A 16,637-nucleotide genomic window follows, 5' to 3' on the forward strand; every position below is an offset into this window, starting at 1 on the left:
TTTTTTTAGTTGTAGGTAGATGCAGTACCTTTATTTAATTTATTTTTATTATTTATATGCAGTGTTGAGAATCAAATCCAGTGCCTCACATGTGCTAGGCAAGTACTCTATCACTATAACCCCAGCCCCTCACTGAATAATTTTATTTTTTGTTTTTGACATGGGGGGTCTCACTGTGTTCTCCAGGCTGGTCTCAGACTTCTGGGTTCAAGTGATCCTGCCACTTCAGACTCTGGGACTGCAGAAACTCTTCACCATGCCTGGCTTACTGAGTAAATTGTGCCATGCAGATACTCTCATATCTGGCCTTTTTTTGTGTCCAGGGGTTCAGGTTTTCTTGTTGATATGTTCCACTTAGCATTATATTTAGTACTAGTCTCTTAGGTACTTGGAGGAATGGTAAACCTACCATCATAGCCTCATCAATTGTTATTATATTATAACACAAAATAATTGAGCTACTGAGTTTTAATTACTGTGGATCATAAGAAGTAATCTTTCCCATTATGTTTTTCATTGCTTTGTTCATGACATATAGGTAAATTTCTAAACATACCAATAGTAGTAGCCTTATAAATATATGATATTAAATTTTTCTCAGCATGAGAAAAATTGGACAGCAAAATCAAATCCAGTTACTAGGTTTTTTTGACAGAATACAAGCTATCTACATATTTCTATTTTACCCCCCCCTTTTTTTAGAGAGAGAGAGAGAATTTTTTAATATTTATTTTTTAGTTTTCGGTGGACACAACATCTTTATTTTTATGTGGTGCTGAGGATCGAACCCAGCGCCCCACGCATGTCAGGCAAGCGAGCTACCGCTTGAGCCACATCCCCGCCCCCCCTTTTTTTTTTTTCAGTACTGATGATTGAACCCAGTGTTGCTATACCACTGAGCTATATCCCTAGCCATATTTATTTATTTTTGGCACCAGGGATTGAACCCAGAGGCACTTAACCACTGAGCTACATCCCTACCTTTTTATATATTTTTATTTTGATACAGGCTCTCCCTAAGTTGCTTAGGGCCTCAGTAAAATTGCTGGGGCTGGCTTTAAACTTGCAATCCTTCAGCCTCAGCCTCCTGTCTTTTTTGGGAGGTGGGGCCCCACTGGGGATTGAGCCCAGGGGTGCTTAACCACTGAACCACATCCCTAGCCCTATTTTATATTTTATTTTGAGACAGGGTCTCACTAAGTTGTTGAAGCTGGTTTTGAACTTTTAATCCTCCTGCCTCAGCCTCCTGAGTTGCTGGGATTATAGGCGAGTGCTACTGTGCTCAGCTCTTCTTTACCCTTGATGTGGAAATTCCATATCTGTTCACCTGGCTTTTTTATAGCTTGATAACTGGGGTACTGATGGAGACAGTAGAATTAAAGGTACACAATTTGAAGATTCATATTCATCATCAGTTTTAATTTTTTAAAATATGTACAATTGTAATGTGTGTTGTTTTGTACTTAGAGCCAATGTTTCAGAATTAAGCCTGTTTTATGTACACTATTCTAATATGTCACTTAATTTGCTTTTGCTACAGGTTATTATCAGGCATACTATAATGATGATAGTCTAACAAATAAGGTGACTGAACACTCAGTTCAACATTGTCAGAATACTGAAGCTCCTACTTCTAGTTCTGAAGACCAGTCACAAATAGAAAGTGATATTTTCACTGGTACTGTTGCAACAGAAAATGCTAAATGTGAACCTGAAGATCATTTCACCTCAAATTCACAGGTAATAAAATGCTAAGTTGAAGCTTTTTTTCCCATGTTGCTGGGGATTGAACCCAGGGGTGGTTTATCACTGAGCTAAATCCCTATCCCTTTTTCTTTTATTTTGGACAGGGTCCTACTGTATTGCTGAGATGGGTCTTGAGCTTCATTCATTCCTCAGTCTTCTAAGTTGCTAGGATTACAGGCATATGCCATCACACCTGGCAACATGAAATTCTTGATGCTAAAGAACTTGTCCTTATTTGTCATTATTATGTGGAAAGATAGACTCCTTTGGTGCATTATAACATACTAGGGTTATAAACATTCAATTGTCCAAAGAAAATTACACTTTATTTTATGTTTTGAGATGAGGTTGTGCTATGCTGTGCTATATTGCCCAGGTGTCTCAAATCTCGGGGCTCATATGATTCTCATGTTTCAGCCTTCAAGTAGCTGGGACTACAGGCACATGCTACTGTGTCTTGCAAGTTTTTTTTCCTTGTTGTTGTTTCTGAAATTGAACCCCTGGGCACTATACTACTGAACTACATCCCTAGTCCTTTTTATTTTGAGACAGGGTTTTGGCAGGTGTTGGAGGCTGGCCTCAAAACTGGAATCATCCTGCCTCAGTCTCCTGAGTGGGAATACATCAGGCTCCACCTGGCAAAAGTTCTGTTTATTTATTTACTTATTTATTTATACCAGAGATTGAACCCAGGAATACTTAACCACTGAACCACACCCCCAGCCAACTTTTTATTTTTTGTTTTGAGACAGGGTCTCACTAAATTGCTTAGGGCCTCTCTAAGTTGCTAAGGTTGACTTTTGAACTTGCAATCCTTGGCCTCCCAAGTTGCTGGGATTACCAGCATTCCTACCAACAGTTTTTAAAAGCCAAAATTAAGCTGGCTGTGGTGGCTCATATCTGTAATCCCAGTGACTCAGGAGGCTGAGGCAGCTGGATTGCAAGTTCAAGGCCAGCCACAGCAACTTTGCAAGACTCTGTCTCAAAATAAAATACAAAGGTCTGGATATGTAGCTCAGTGATAGAACACAACTGGGTTCAATCCCCAGTAACTCCCCCCATCAGAATTTATTTATATGTATAATTATTTTCCTGCTACATTGTGCTCTAAAATTTTGTGACGTGTACAAATTAAACAAAGAAAATTTGTCAGGGGCTGGGGATGTGGCTCAAGCGGTAGAGCGTTTGCCTGGCATGCGTGCGGCCCGGGTTCGATCCTGAGCACCACATACAAAGATGTTGTGTCAGCTGAAAACTAGAAAATAAATATTAAAAAATTCTCTCTCTCTCTAAAAAAAAAGAAAATTTGTCAGTATATTTTGACTCAGCTAAAGAGCTTTGAACAGCACATACAATATCATGTTTACATGTAAAAACATATTTTGGGGGAATATAGGGTCTTGGTATGTCTTTTGGGCCGACCTTAAACTCCAGGGCTTAAGTGATCCTCCTACCTCAGCCTGTGCACTTAAGTTATATTTAAAAATAATTTTTTTCCCCTAGTGCCAGATATTGAACCCAGGGCCTTGTGCATGCATGCCAGCAAGTGCTCTGCCATTGAAGAGCTATATCCATAGCTGTAAAAAAAAAAAAAAAAAAAAAAAAAAAAAAAAAATTCTTTTATGTTAAATAGCCTCTCCCTGTTCAAAATTGTTTTGTACATTTGAGTTTTATAATTTGTTTGAATCAGAATTATTATGCCTCATTTAATCTGTAACTTTCTTCTCCATCTCTCTTTTTAAAGTATTTTTCTTATTGAACATATAATTATTGAAAAATATAGATCTTTTGTCTTAATATTTCATGGTCTGTTTTTTTATAGATTGTTTCCCTATAGTATCATATTTTTTTATTTTAAAAATATTTTATTAGTTATAGATGGACACAAATACCTTTATTTTATTTTATGTGGTGCTGAGAATTGGACCAGTGCCTCACATGGTGCTAGGCAAGTACTCTGCCACTGAGCTACAACCCCAGCCCCCAGACATTTTTTTTAATTAATTATTATTTTTTTAGGTACTGGGGATTGAACTCAGGGGCACTCAACCATGGAACTCACATCCCCAGCCCTATTTTTGTATTATATTTAGAGACAGGGTCTCTCTGAGTTGCTTAGCCCCTTGCCATTGCTGAGGCTGGCTTTGAACTCGGGATTTTCAGCCTCCTGAGCCTACTGCGCCTGGCTTATACATTTATTTTTGAATAATTGTTATTCTCTTACTTTTAGTGTCTTTAAAACTGGATCAAGGGGCTGGAGGTGTAGTTACTGGTAGAGTATTCACCTAGTATGCACAGATTCCTTTATTCCATCTCCACCATTGTAACTAAAAATTGAGTCAAAATTGAATTAAATGACATAGTAGTAAACATTTGTTAAAACAGTTCCAATTGTAATTGGTAGCCATATCTTTCCGTTGTAGAAATGGAAGTCATTGTTTTTAAACATAGTTTTCTTTCTACTTATTTTAAATTCGGATAACTTTTGGATTGATATACAGAAGTTTGTCTTATTTTATGTGACTGTCTTCTGTAGGAGTTAACGTCTGCATTAGCAACAGAGGATACATCCTTAGAAGGTTCATCATTAGCTGAGAGTTTGAGAGCTGCTGCAGAAGCTGCTGTATCACAGACTGGATTTAGTTATGATGAAAGTACGGGACTATATTTTGATCACAGCACTGGTTTCTATTACGATTCTGTAAGTGTCTTGGATTTTTTTTTTTTAATACCAAATCGTTATATATTTAGCTGCCTGTTAGCAAATACCAAACACTAAGCTGAAGTAAAAGCAAGATATGGCATTTAAAAATTATGTTTTATTCAAAGCTCTTTGACAAAAGGATTATAAAATAGCTTGTGATACTACCCTTTTAGATTTTTGAGTAAGATAAATTGCTAATTGTGATTATTACAGATCAATATTTTAGAGCAATCTAAATTTTTGCGTGTGTGTGTGTGATTTTGGTGATTAAAATCCATGGCCTTATGCATGCTCAGCAAGTATTCTACCACTGAGCTACCTCCTGAGCTCTTTTTTATTTTATTTTGAGACAGGGTCTCAATAAGTTGCTTAAGCTGACCTTGAACTTGTAATCATCCTTCTCAGCCTCCTATCTACGATTATAGACATGCACTGTTGTACCTGGTTCCTAATAACCTTTTATATGTAAAGTAACATATTTCAATGAATTTTTATTAGTCAAATTAGATCATTGTTTTAAAATGTTTAAGAACCTAAGTGTATATATTTTTATTTAAGGAAGTGAAATTGTTTATTATAGGTTAGGGGTGAGATTTAAATTTTCAAATTATTTATTTATTTATTTATTTTTAGTACTGGGGATTGAACCTAGGGGTGCTTTTAACATTGAGCTACATCCCTAGTTGAGATTAGAGATTCCATTAGTTTATCTGCACATGGTAGACTGTTTAAAAGTCTTTCATGAAGAGTTTTTTTTTCCCATGGGAGTATGCTAATTGACATTACTATTTAATGTCCAGAAAGTTAAACTTTTATCCAAAGCTATTACTTATTTGGTGTTAAGGAAAATACTGTTTCCAAGTAGAAATTAGGCTTTATCATTTTTCTACCTTCCTGCCTGTATCTTTCCTCTTGACGTCTGTTCTGTAAGTAGTTACATTCTGTATGTTATATTTCTAAGTAGACTAGGAACATTTTTATTTTGCCACTGTGGTGCTAATTTTCATTTTATTTTAATTAAATAACTTTTTTTTCTTGTATTTTGCAAATGCCTATGTATTGGATTGACATATTTATCAAACTTTAAAGGTCTAAGTTATAAAAGTTTCTTTATACCTAGAAATAAAATGAGAAAGTGTCATTAAATTTCTTAAAGGAAAGATGGTGAAAATTCTAAATATTTTTAAAAGAAATCTGCAAAATTTATGGATTAAAGATGATATATTGCTGGGCATTATGGCTCATGCCTATAATCCCAGCAGCTGGGGAGGCTGAGACAGGTGGATCATGAGTTCAAAGCCAGACTCAGCAAATCAGAGACCCTGACTCTAAATAAAATATGAAAAAGGGCTGGGGATGTGGCTCAGTGGTTAAGTGCCTCAGGATTAAATCCCTGATACCGAAAAATAAAATAAATAAATTGTAATAGTTAGAGAAATAAATTAATAAATAAGTAAATAAAATAAAACTATCCTTTTCAGAAAGTTTTGCTCCATCTCAGTACATCATATTTTCAGGTGTGTTCTGTATGGATTTATGATATAAATAAAATATAGCTGACTCAGTTAAATTTTGGTTTTGGAGTCTTAACCAGTGTCTTATAAATGTAGGTGATTACATAATTTTATCTTTATGGTTTTTAATTGATAATTTGCTAAAATTCATTTGCACATGACTGTCCTACTCAAGTCTTCCTTACTTTAATATAGAATTAATTAGTGAAGGCAATTGTTTACCAGGTTCTTTCTATAGAGAGTTATGTTGTGGTTTTTATAAGTTTTTTTCCTCCCCCTTAAAATTTTCTTACTTTTTGTAATAAACATTAAAGGTAAATCTTTGTGTTATTAATACTGAGGGGAGGGGTTGGGGGTTGATGTTATTAGATCATTATTGTGTGGTCATTAAGAACAACAAGTCTGAAATTGCTTTCATATGCAGGTTTTCTAATTCGTGCCTCAGTTTTCATATTTTCAAAAAAGTTTCTTATTATCATTTTTTTGTTAATATATCAAGTTGAGCCATAAGAAAGTTCAGTTTCTTTTAAAATGAAAAATCATCAAATCGTGGCCATTTCATGTGATTTCATTTAATGTTTAGATTTGCTTTTCATACTAGGAAAATTAAAACAGATATTGGTATAAGTATTTTGGAAAATTTTTCATATTCTTTTAACTCAGTATCTTCTGAAAATACTACAGTAGTTAAAAGACACACATTTACTGTATTTGAATGGATTTGACATTTCTGTTAGGTTTTTCTCCTGTATTTCATCATAGATAAATAGAATTTATTGTTTTCTTGACTTTGAAAGGAAAATCAACTATATTATGATCCTTCCACTGGGATTTATTACTACTGTGATGTGGAAAGTGGTCGATATCAATTTCATTCTCGAGTAGACTTGCAACCTTATCAGACTTCTAGTACAAAACAAAGTAAAGATAAAAAATTGAAGAAGAAAAGAAGGGATCCAGATTATTCTATAACAAATGAGGAAAAGGTAATGTCTTTTTAATTTTAAAATGTTACGTAATTTCGATAATGTAAGTAAGGCAGCATTTTCTTATGAAACTGAAAATTGTTCTATAACTGATTTCTAATAACATTTATTAAAATATCAGAATGCAACAACCAAAAAAAGTTAACATGGAGTGACCATGGCCTTTTCACAAATTCTCAATCACTAGATAAAAAAGATATGTCTCAAAATTTGGAGGAGGTAAATTTAGGGCGGTATTTGCTTTATTTTTAAAGATACTTTTAAACCTCACTTTTTGTAGGTGAGAATATATGGATGTGAGCAGTGGTGTAAAGAGACTAGAGTAAATAACTTGAAATATACATTGTTCCTGAATGCCTACCTGCAAGCCCTTTCTCATCTCTTAGTGGGTATCTAACATTCTATACTGGCAAATAGCTTATTGAAAATAGCACTTTGGACAGTTTCATTCATTTTCCCCCTATACAGTTGTTTAATAAACAATAGTAACAAAATACACAGATTATATATATATATATATATATATATATATATATATATATATATATATATATAATCTCATATATACATATATATGTGTGTGTATATGTATATCTATATATGTATATGTATTTATTTGGGCAGGGGGGCTGTAATTTACATGGCCTTCAAAGCTCCTAATAGTTTTTCAGCTTCTTGTCCTTGATGAATTTGTATTACTGGAAGTGTATATACTTTATCACACTGCAAAAGCTTAGCTAGTCTCCAAACTGAATTTATGCTGCTATTAAAAATATGTGTATAAGATGCTGTCATATTTTTATAAAATAATGGAAGAATATACGAATTCACTTCATCATATTGTTCTAAGATAGAAAATTCAGAGTGTATTACAAACTTAAGGGAAAAGAAGAATATAATTGCTTCTCCAAGACTGAAATAACAGAGTTGTCTGTTGTATAAAATGGGGACTATAATTATTTATTTTATTTTTATTTTTAGTGGAGCTGGGGATTGAACTCTGGGCCTTACACATGGTAGGCTGAGCTTATACCCCATGTGTTATATTTTTGAAAGTCAGTACAAGAGTTAATTTTAAGTTTTCTTACCAAAAAAATATGTAATGCATATGTTAAATAGCTTGATTTAGTCATTTGATGTCTATATAATTCATTTATATATATCATGTTGTCTATGATAAAAATTTATTTGTGTATTAAAAATAATAGGTATGGGGCTGGGGTTGTGGCGCAGTGGTTGAGCACTTGCCTAGCATGTGTGAGGCACTAGGTTTGACTCTCATGCATCACCTATAAAAATAAATTAAAAAATAAAGGTCTGTAGGCTTCTTGATGAACAAGAGTAATAAAGTACTTAATAGCAACAGAATAAGAACAGAATGTGTTGTGATGCCAGGGGTACATCTACATAAAATTAATGAAAAAAAATCTCAAAGAGTTTGCATAGAATAACAAGAGTGTCTAACTGTGTGATTGAATTTAGGGTGATTTTTTTTCCTTTTTCCTTCCCTTTAAATATTTAGTTTCAGTAAATTAAATTTAAATATGTAGTTTCTAATTTATTTTTTAATATAATTCACAAAGTATGTATGTATGTAGGGTGAAGAGAAAAGAGTAAAGAGTAAAAAATCTCAAAAAAAAATGGTTCATTGACAACTAAAAGAAAAAGTTAAAAAAAAAGTAATAGATTTGTTTTTTTCCATAAAGCATGCTGACTATACCTGTACAAGTTAATAATAATACAATGCTTATGCCATATAAGTTAAAATTTTGGAATAAGGGTGATATATTTTAGAATAAAAGATAATAAAATTTGTCTATATTTTAAAACTTGGGACACTGTGAAGCCTACTTTAAAAATAATCAGGTACATTTGGTTTTTTAAATTCATGTTATATGTAAAATCAGTTCTATATTTTATTTGCATATTGACTTGCTATTTGGTAAGAGATTGAAAGGAAAATTTAAAGTAGGTAGGTGCTTTCTCTAGCCCTACACTGTCCAATGAGGTAGTTCTCTTAGCTCCATGTGGCTCTTTACCTTTTGAAATGAAGCTAGATCAAATTTGGTATGTTGTATGTATAAAATATGTCTGGATTTTGAAGTCGTCTTAGAAAAAACGTTCTCATTAATAATTTTTCTTTTTAAAGTACAGCCTCTAGGAAATTTAAAACTACAAATGTGGCTTATGTTATATTTTTATTGGATCCTATATTTTTATAGTATAGGTTATAACATGGTCCAAGCAATACATATTGAGTGCCTGGTCGGAGTAATATTAGGACATTGAGAATAAATAGGGGAGACAGATTTGGAATCAGTTGTAGATGGAGTCTGTAGCACTTGGTAATTGACTCCATGTAGTGGTTAAGGGGTGTCAGTGATAGGTATAAGATTCTTAATTTGGATGATAAGAGGATGATAATGTCATTCATTAACTGAGAAGAGGAATATGAGAGAAAGAGTAGGCACAGTTTATAACTCTTGTTTTTTTCACTATACATTATATCTTTACATTCATTGAAACTTCATATAATAATATAGGAGAGTGATGTTTAAAGTTATTCTCCCCTGCTTCCACATATCTATTCCTTTCCAGGATTTGAATTCAGAAGATCAGAAAGCCTCCAGTGTTGAATATGTAAACTGCAGTGAAGGAGAAATTTTTACAAATGTGAAAAAGAAGGCCAAAATAGACATTCATCACAAAAATAGTTCCCCTAAACTCACTGTTCCAGTTAGTGGAAATGCTATAGCATCTCCTCTTAATGAGAACATCTGTAATTCAGCTTCACTTAAAGATGAGAAAATCATAGAGAGTGATAGTGAGCCAGAAGAAGGTGAAATTACAGACTCTCAAACGGAGGACAGTTATGAGGAGGGTAATACCAGTGAAGACAGTGTAACTGCAGAAGAAACAGAGGAGGAAGGTAAGTAAGTAACCATCGAGTTTTAATTAAATACAACTCAGTCTGGTAATTGTAAAAGAGCAAAACAGTTAAAAATGTTAGTAACTCATAGAATATCTGCCCAAACTAAAGTGAGGGTTTTGTTGATATTATTGAAAATTATGTGAACTTACTTGGTAAATTTTAAAAAGAAGAATGTGAATAAATGAATAATACTTTGGACCTTAAGAAAGTTTCATTGTATCAAATAGCCTAATCAATAGGATAGAAAACCAAACTTCCTACACTCTAACCTGAAAGTATATATTAAAGCTATTTATGGATTAGATACGTTTTACAATATATGAAGAAAAAGTAACTTTTGTTTAAAAAGTGTAGCTCATGAATTCAGTTACATATGTATTATGGCAAATCTAGTATTTTTTACACACAGATATAAAGGCATACTTTTAAAACACAGGATTTCATATTATAGTATATGAATTAATTTTGTTCTTTTGTTCTTAGTAGGATTTCTCTTATTTTTAATAAGTGGACTAAAATTTTCTAGCTTAAAATAAAAAAAAATATTTGTTTGAGATATTTTCTAATTTCAAGACCTTAAGAAAGTTTATTTATTTTTTGATAGATGCTTAATGTACTGCACACCTTATGCTATTCACTGTAATAATAGCATTAGGCTTATTCATTCTTATATAAATATCACAGAATTAAAGACGTTTGTTTTAGTTGGATTGAAAGTTTTTTGTTTGTTTTTTGCCCTGGTGGGGATTGAATCCAGGCACTTTTGTATGGTAGGCAAGCACTCTACCACTGAAGTCCACCTCCAACTCCAGAATTAAGATTTTTGACCAGTACTTTTTTTTTTTTTTTTGTACTTGAGATTGAACCCAGGGTCACTTAACCACTGAGCCACATCCCCAGCCCTTTTTATTTTTTTATTTTTATTTTTTTTTTTCCCTGAGATAGCATCTTGCTAAGTTGCTGAGGACTTTGCTAAGTTGCTGAGGCTGGCTTTGAACTTTTGATCCTCCTACTTCAGCCTCCTGAGCTGCTGAGATTATAGGTGTGCACCACTGTGCCCAGCAATCAGTACATTTTTTATTTGTGTATGTGTGGTACTAGGGATTGGGTTCAGGCCTCGTGCTTACTAAGACCATGTTCTACCATTGAGCAACACCCCTGGTCCTGATGAAAAACATTTTTTGTTCTGTTTTGTTTTTAAGGATGCCTCCAGGTAAATTTTATTTTATTTGCATAGCATTTGAATTAATGTTTGCCTATTTCTTTCCTTGGCAGATGAAGAAAAAATTTGGCCCCCGTGTATTAGAGTAATTGTTATTAGATCACCAGTGCTGCAGACAGGATCTCTTTTTATTATTACAGCTGTAAACCCTGCTACGATTGGAAGGTAAAAATGGCATTTGGGGTAAAAAATTGGAAGTTCATAACCCACTTCAATCTAATGTATGAAATATGATATGTCAAGAGCTTTGTAATGTTGTGAACAACCAATAAAAAAAAAGAAAAAAAATGGTTAATATTATTATAGCATTCTGTCATTTATTTCAAAGAAGCTTTATCATGCTAGTATTATGTATCAAACATTGTTTTATGTGCTGTGGATACAAGGAGGACTAAGGTAAAGTTTCTACCCAGAGAAAGCACATTTAAAGAAAAAAGGACATGTAAACAAAGAATTACTATGTGAAAGCATAGCAAATCTAAAATAGCAGTAAGGATAACCTATAATCAAGAGATCTAATGTGAGGCCTTGCCATTCAACATCCACTTAAAAAATTCTTACCATATCAGTCTTTAAGTATTTTATTTATATATGCTTCGAAAATTGTTAATGACACTCTACTCAATTCTGCAGAGAAAAAGATATGGAGCATACTCTCCGAATCCCTGAGGTTGGTGTCAGTAAGGTAAGATCTTTGATTATTGAGTATAGCCTCCTAGATATAATTTTAAAAATCATCATTTCATAAAAATTTTAAAAAGTCATTATAGTAGAAAGTTTAAAGTTTTTCTCATTAAAAAGATTAATGTTTAGTATAGTAATGGTAATAAAGGCAGTGCAAATTTATTTGTTGCAGTGTTGAGGAAATAAAAATTCTTTATCACAGTTTCAGTAAACTAAATTTGTGTGTGTGTGCACGAGAGAGAGAGAGAGAGAGAGAGAGAGAGAGAGAGAGAGAGAGAGAGAGAAAGAGAAACAGAGAGAGTGTGTGTTTGTGGGGGGGGGGAGTTGCGGTGGAGACAAACAGGCTGATCTTGAACTTGTGATTTCAAATGATCTTCCTGCCTCAGCCTCACAAGAAGCTGGGACTAGGGGTTGGGGTTGTGGCTTAGCAGTACAGCTCTCATCTAGCACGTTTGAGGTGCTGGGTTTGATCCTCAGCACCACATAAAAAATGAATAAATAAAATAAAGGCATTATGTCCATCTACAACTAAAAAAATAATTTAAAAAAAGGAATTGGGACTATAGGCATGCTACTGCTTCTTGCTAATCTGAATCAGGAGTAGAAAATGTGGATTTATTTCATCTAAGTGTTAAAATGACCATTTTAACACTTAGATGAAATAAATCCACATTTTTTGAGCAAATATGATACATTAGACCTAGTTCAGGCTACTCTAGTAGGTATAACTTTGGGCTCAAAGTATGCTGTCCAATCTGCCTCCTGCCCCCCTCTCCTAAGCTCTTGGTCTTGTAATTGAACTCAGGGCTTCTAGCATGTTCAGCAAGCACACTACCCTTGAGCTACATCTCCAGGCCAGAGTCCAAAATATTTTATAATTTATGAATAATTTTATCGTCTACCACCTGTGGCTCTTATTTTCCAACTGAGCCTCCAGTGGCTTCAGGGAAACAAACAGTTGTTTTTTTAAAAACAAACAATAAAAATAGAATTATGATTTAAGATAAAAATAGAAAAACACAAGCCAGGCTCAGTGTCCTGGACTTGTAGTCCCACCACTTGAGAGGCTGAAGCCAGAGGATCATTTGAACACAGACATTCAGAACCAGATTGAGCAAGACAGCAAAACCCTCTCTCAAACAAAACAGAACAAAACAAACCCCAAAAGATTTAGCTATTGAGGCTTTGTATAAAGTTCATATTTCTCTTTCTTTTTTTTCCCTTCTTTTTGAATTTTTTCCTGTTGTTTTTCCTTCTCCCTTCTTATGGTTGCTAACTCTTTTTTTTCCTTTGCTAAATTTGTTTAATTTATTTATTTATTTATTTATTTATACATTGCCAGGGCCTTGCACATGGTAGGCAAACATGCTATTACTGACTATATCTCTAGTTCCCATTTTGTTTTTATTTAATGGAGTAGAATATCGATCTAAAATAGATTGATGTGATTTTTGCTTTTAGAGAATGAAATTTGATTTCACTTATTAGTTTGAAAGCCTAATTACTTTTACATTTTTGGTATTTGTTTAAGTGAAGGAAAATTCTGATAATATTAACTCTAATCAAATTATCTTACATTTAAAAATTTTTCTATGACCCATGTTTCCTGTTCTGCAAAGAAAACAATCTGTAATTTAAGTAGTAAAGAAGATCTTCTCTATCGCCAATCTAAAATATAGGTAGTTCCTTAGTGACATCTGTTTTTTCTTTCTTTTAAATTAATATCCATTGGTGGAATAGCTAGTTTGTTGGCAAAATTGGTACTACATATCTATGTGGATGAAAAATACTTATTGAAAAAACCCCTCATATTAATGTTATGGGAACAAACAAATATTCAGATATTTAACCCCAGGACTGAGTTAAAAATATGGCTAAAGCCACACAATAGTTATGACTAAGTATGAAGTACTTCATACTAAGTATAAAGTAGGATAAATAGTTTTTTTAAATATTGTTTTTAGTTGTTGATAGACCTTTATTTTATTTATTTATAAGTGGTGCTGAGAATTAAACCCAGTGCCTCACACATGCCAGGCTAGTGCGCTACCGCTGAGACCCAGCCCCAGCCCGTGGATGAATAGTTTTGACTAAATATGAAGCTATTTGTATGTTAAGAAAAAAGTTTAAGAGCCTGGCTGGGACAGCCACAACAAATGTGACAAAATATATTTCCTTTGTACTTTAAAAATTGCACAAAAGTTTATGTTCTCAAACCCCATTGTGACACTGATAGATAAGTGAGCAAAGGATTTTCACAGTAGGCAATTCACAGTAGAGGAAATATCGTGATTAATAAATGAAAAACATTCAATCTTTCTAGTAATCTAAACAATAGAGAAGAAACCAATTTGTAATTTTTATTCATCATATTCATTAAAAATATTTATTACTATTGGGAGATAATTTAGAAGAGTTATTTGGAATAGGATTTAGCAGTGTCAAAAGACTTGAAACTCTTTAAACCCTTAGATATTGTTATTATTTTGAACAGCTTAATTTTAAAAAAATACACAAAGGACATAAAAAAAGTTATAGATAAACCCAAATGGTTAATACAAGGTTTTTAGTAGTAATTAGAGAAATGAAAATTAAAATCACAGTGATAAGATTTCATTTCATACCTGCAAGGTTAACAAAAATTTAAATTCTGACAATACCAAGTTTTGGTTAAGGATGCTTAGAGTGACAAGAATTCTCATAGAATCCTTGTGGGAATATAATCAGCACTTTGGAAAGCAGTATGGCTTGCCAATCATGTATGAAGTCCTGAGTTCAATCCTCAGCACCACATAAAAACAAATAAATAAAACAATATGGCAATATCTAGATTAAGATTTGCATATGTTATGATTTAGTAATTCTTTTCCTAGGTTTATACCCTAGAAAAACACTTGAATGAATCACAAAGAGAGTAAATGTACAAGAAGCCCCAGCAATTAAAATAAATGAATAAAACCCTAAAAAACATAGATGTCCATTTTTAGAAGACTATATTATAGGTTATACAGCCATACAGCAGGTTCAGCAAAGTGAGTGCAGTACAACTCTGCCCCAAAACTGGATGAACCTCATGATATAATGTTAAACCTAAGAGGCAAAGATGAATGTAAAACAAAATGCTGTGGAGCCAGGAAGGAGTGATCAGTCTTGAGTACTGATGATCTGGAAAATGCTGAAAAGTTGGCCTTCAGTGTTTCAAATTACCTTTTTATTAAAATTTTTAATAATATGGACAATTATATTAGGTAAAAAATTCAAATAATATTAATAATCTCAAGTATGTTTAAAAAGTAAAACAGGATAAATATTAAATATAATAGTAGTTAAAAGTGGAGGGCTGGAATATAGCTCAGTGGCAAAGCATCTGACTTACATTCCCAAAGCCCTGGGAATGAAAAAAAAAAAGTGAAATTGTAGATGAATTTTCTTTCTATAGCCTCTATTATTTCTACCAGAATCATATATAATTTGTATTCAGAAAACTGTATTAAAAATGATGAAATTTAGTCAAGTATGGTGGCACACACCTGTGATCCTAGTGACTTTGGGAGCTGAGGCAGGAGGATTGCAAGTTCAAAGCCAGCCTCAGCAACTTCATAAGACCTTTTCTCTAAATAAAACATAAAAAGGTCTGGGGATGTGACTCAGGGATTAAGAGCACTTGGGTTTGGGCTGGAGATGTGGCTCAAGTGGTAGCGCGCTAGCCTGGCATGCGTGTGGCCCGGGTTCGATCCTCAACACCACATACAAACAAAGATATTGTGTCCGCCAAAAACTAAAAAGTAAATATTAAAATTCTCTCTCTCTCTTTAAAAAAAAAAAAAAAAAAAAAAGAGCACTTGGGTTCAATCCCTGGTACCAAAAATAAATAATCAAGACTAAAGCCCACTTCATTATATCATCAGTGGTTTTTTGTTTTGGGTTTTTTTCCTCATATTTTTTTATTAAAGTATTATAGGTACACATAATAATGAGATTTGTTGTTATATATTCATACATGCACACAGTATAATAATGTAACTTGGCCAGTATATATTCCCTACTGTTTTCCCTTTCCCTCCCTTCTCTCCTCTAGTCCCTTTCCTGTAGTCTATTGATATCCCTTTCATTTTCATGAGATCCCTTGGCAACCTTTCTTATCTTTTTCTTCTCAGTTTCCACATCTGAGAGAAAACCCTTGACTTTCTTAGTATGGCTTATTTTGCTTAACATAATGTTCTCAAGTTCCATCCATTTTTCCTGCAGATACGTAATTTCATTCTTCTTTATGACTGTATAAAATTCCAGTGCAGTTTTTTTAATACAATTATCTATTGACATACACTTAGGCTAGTTTCATTGTTTCAACTATTGTGAATTGTGTTGTTATAAAGATGGGTATAAATTTATCACTATATTATGCTAACTTTATTTAATATATAAGGATAAACACCAAGGAGTTGTATAGCTGGGTCGTATGGTGGTTCTATTCCTTATCTTTTTTTTAAAAAATATTTTTTATATATATTTTTTATGTATATATAACAGCAGAATGCATTACAACTCTTATTACATATATAGAGCTCAATTTTTTATATCTCTGGTTGAACACATAGTAGACTCACACCAATTCTTGTCCTCATACATGTACTTTGGATAATAATGATCATCACATTCAACCATCATTAATTACCCCTTGCCCCCTCCTTTTCCTCCCACCCCCTCACAAATCTATTTTTAAAGTTAAAATTTGTCAAAATAGGGTTGCAAACATGGACCATACATAGTGCCATTTGGAGTCAATAGAAATGTAAAAACGGTAAAGATTCATTTTGAAATCACAGCTGCATAAAATTAATTGTAGTAC

At 33.1% G+C, this 16,637-nt stretch overlaps 1 protein-coding gene across 1 annotated transcript in view; it reads left to right on the plus strand.

The window, feature by feature from the left end:
- Window positions 1-16,637, plus strand: part of Aggf1 (angiogenic factor with G-patch and FHA domains 1) — a 42,501-nt gene that overhangs the window by 5,610 nt on the left and 20,254 nt on the right. The window contains exons 3-8 of the mRNA XM_026393260.2: window positions 1,541-1,740; window positions 4,283-4,447; window positions 6,762-6,950; window positions 9,549-9,879; window positions 11,158-11,269; window positions 11,738-11,789. Of these exons, the coding sequence (XP_026249045.1) occupies window positions 1,541-1,740; window positions 4,283-4,447; window positions 6,762-6,950; window positions 9,549-9,879; window positions 11,158-11,269; window positions 11,738-11,789 (1,049 nt within the window). The remainder of the gene's footprint in view (window positions 1-1,540; window positions 1,741-4,282; window positions 4,448-6,761; window positions 6,951-9,548; window positions 9,880-11,157; window positions 11,270-11,737; window positions 11,790-16,637) is intronic.

The sequence above is a fragment of the Urocitellus parryii genome, chromosome 1 (genome assembly GCF_045843805.1).
Source record: "Urocitellus parryii isolate mUroPar1 chromosome 1, mUroPar1.hap1, whole genome shotgun sequence".
Classification (NCBI taxonomy): domain Eukaryota; kingdom Metazoa; phylum Chordata; class Mammalia; order Rodentia; family Sciuridae; genus Urocitellus; species Urocitellus parryii.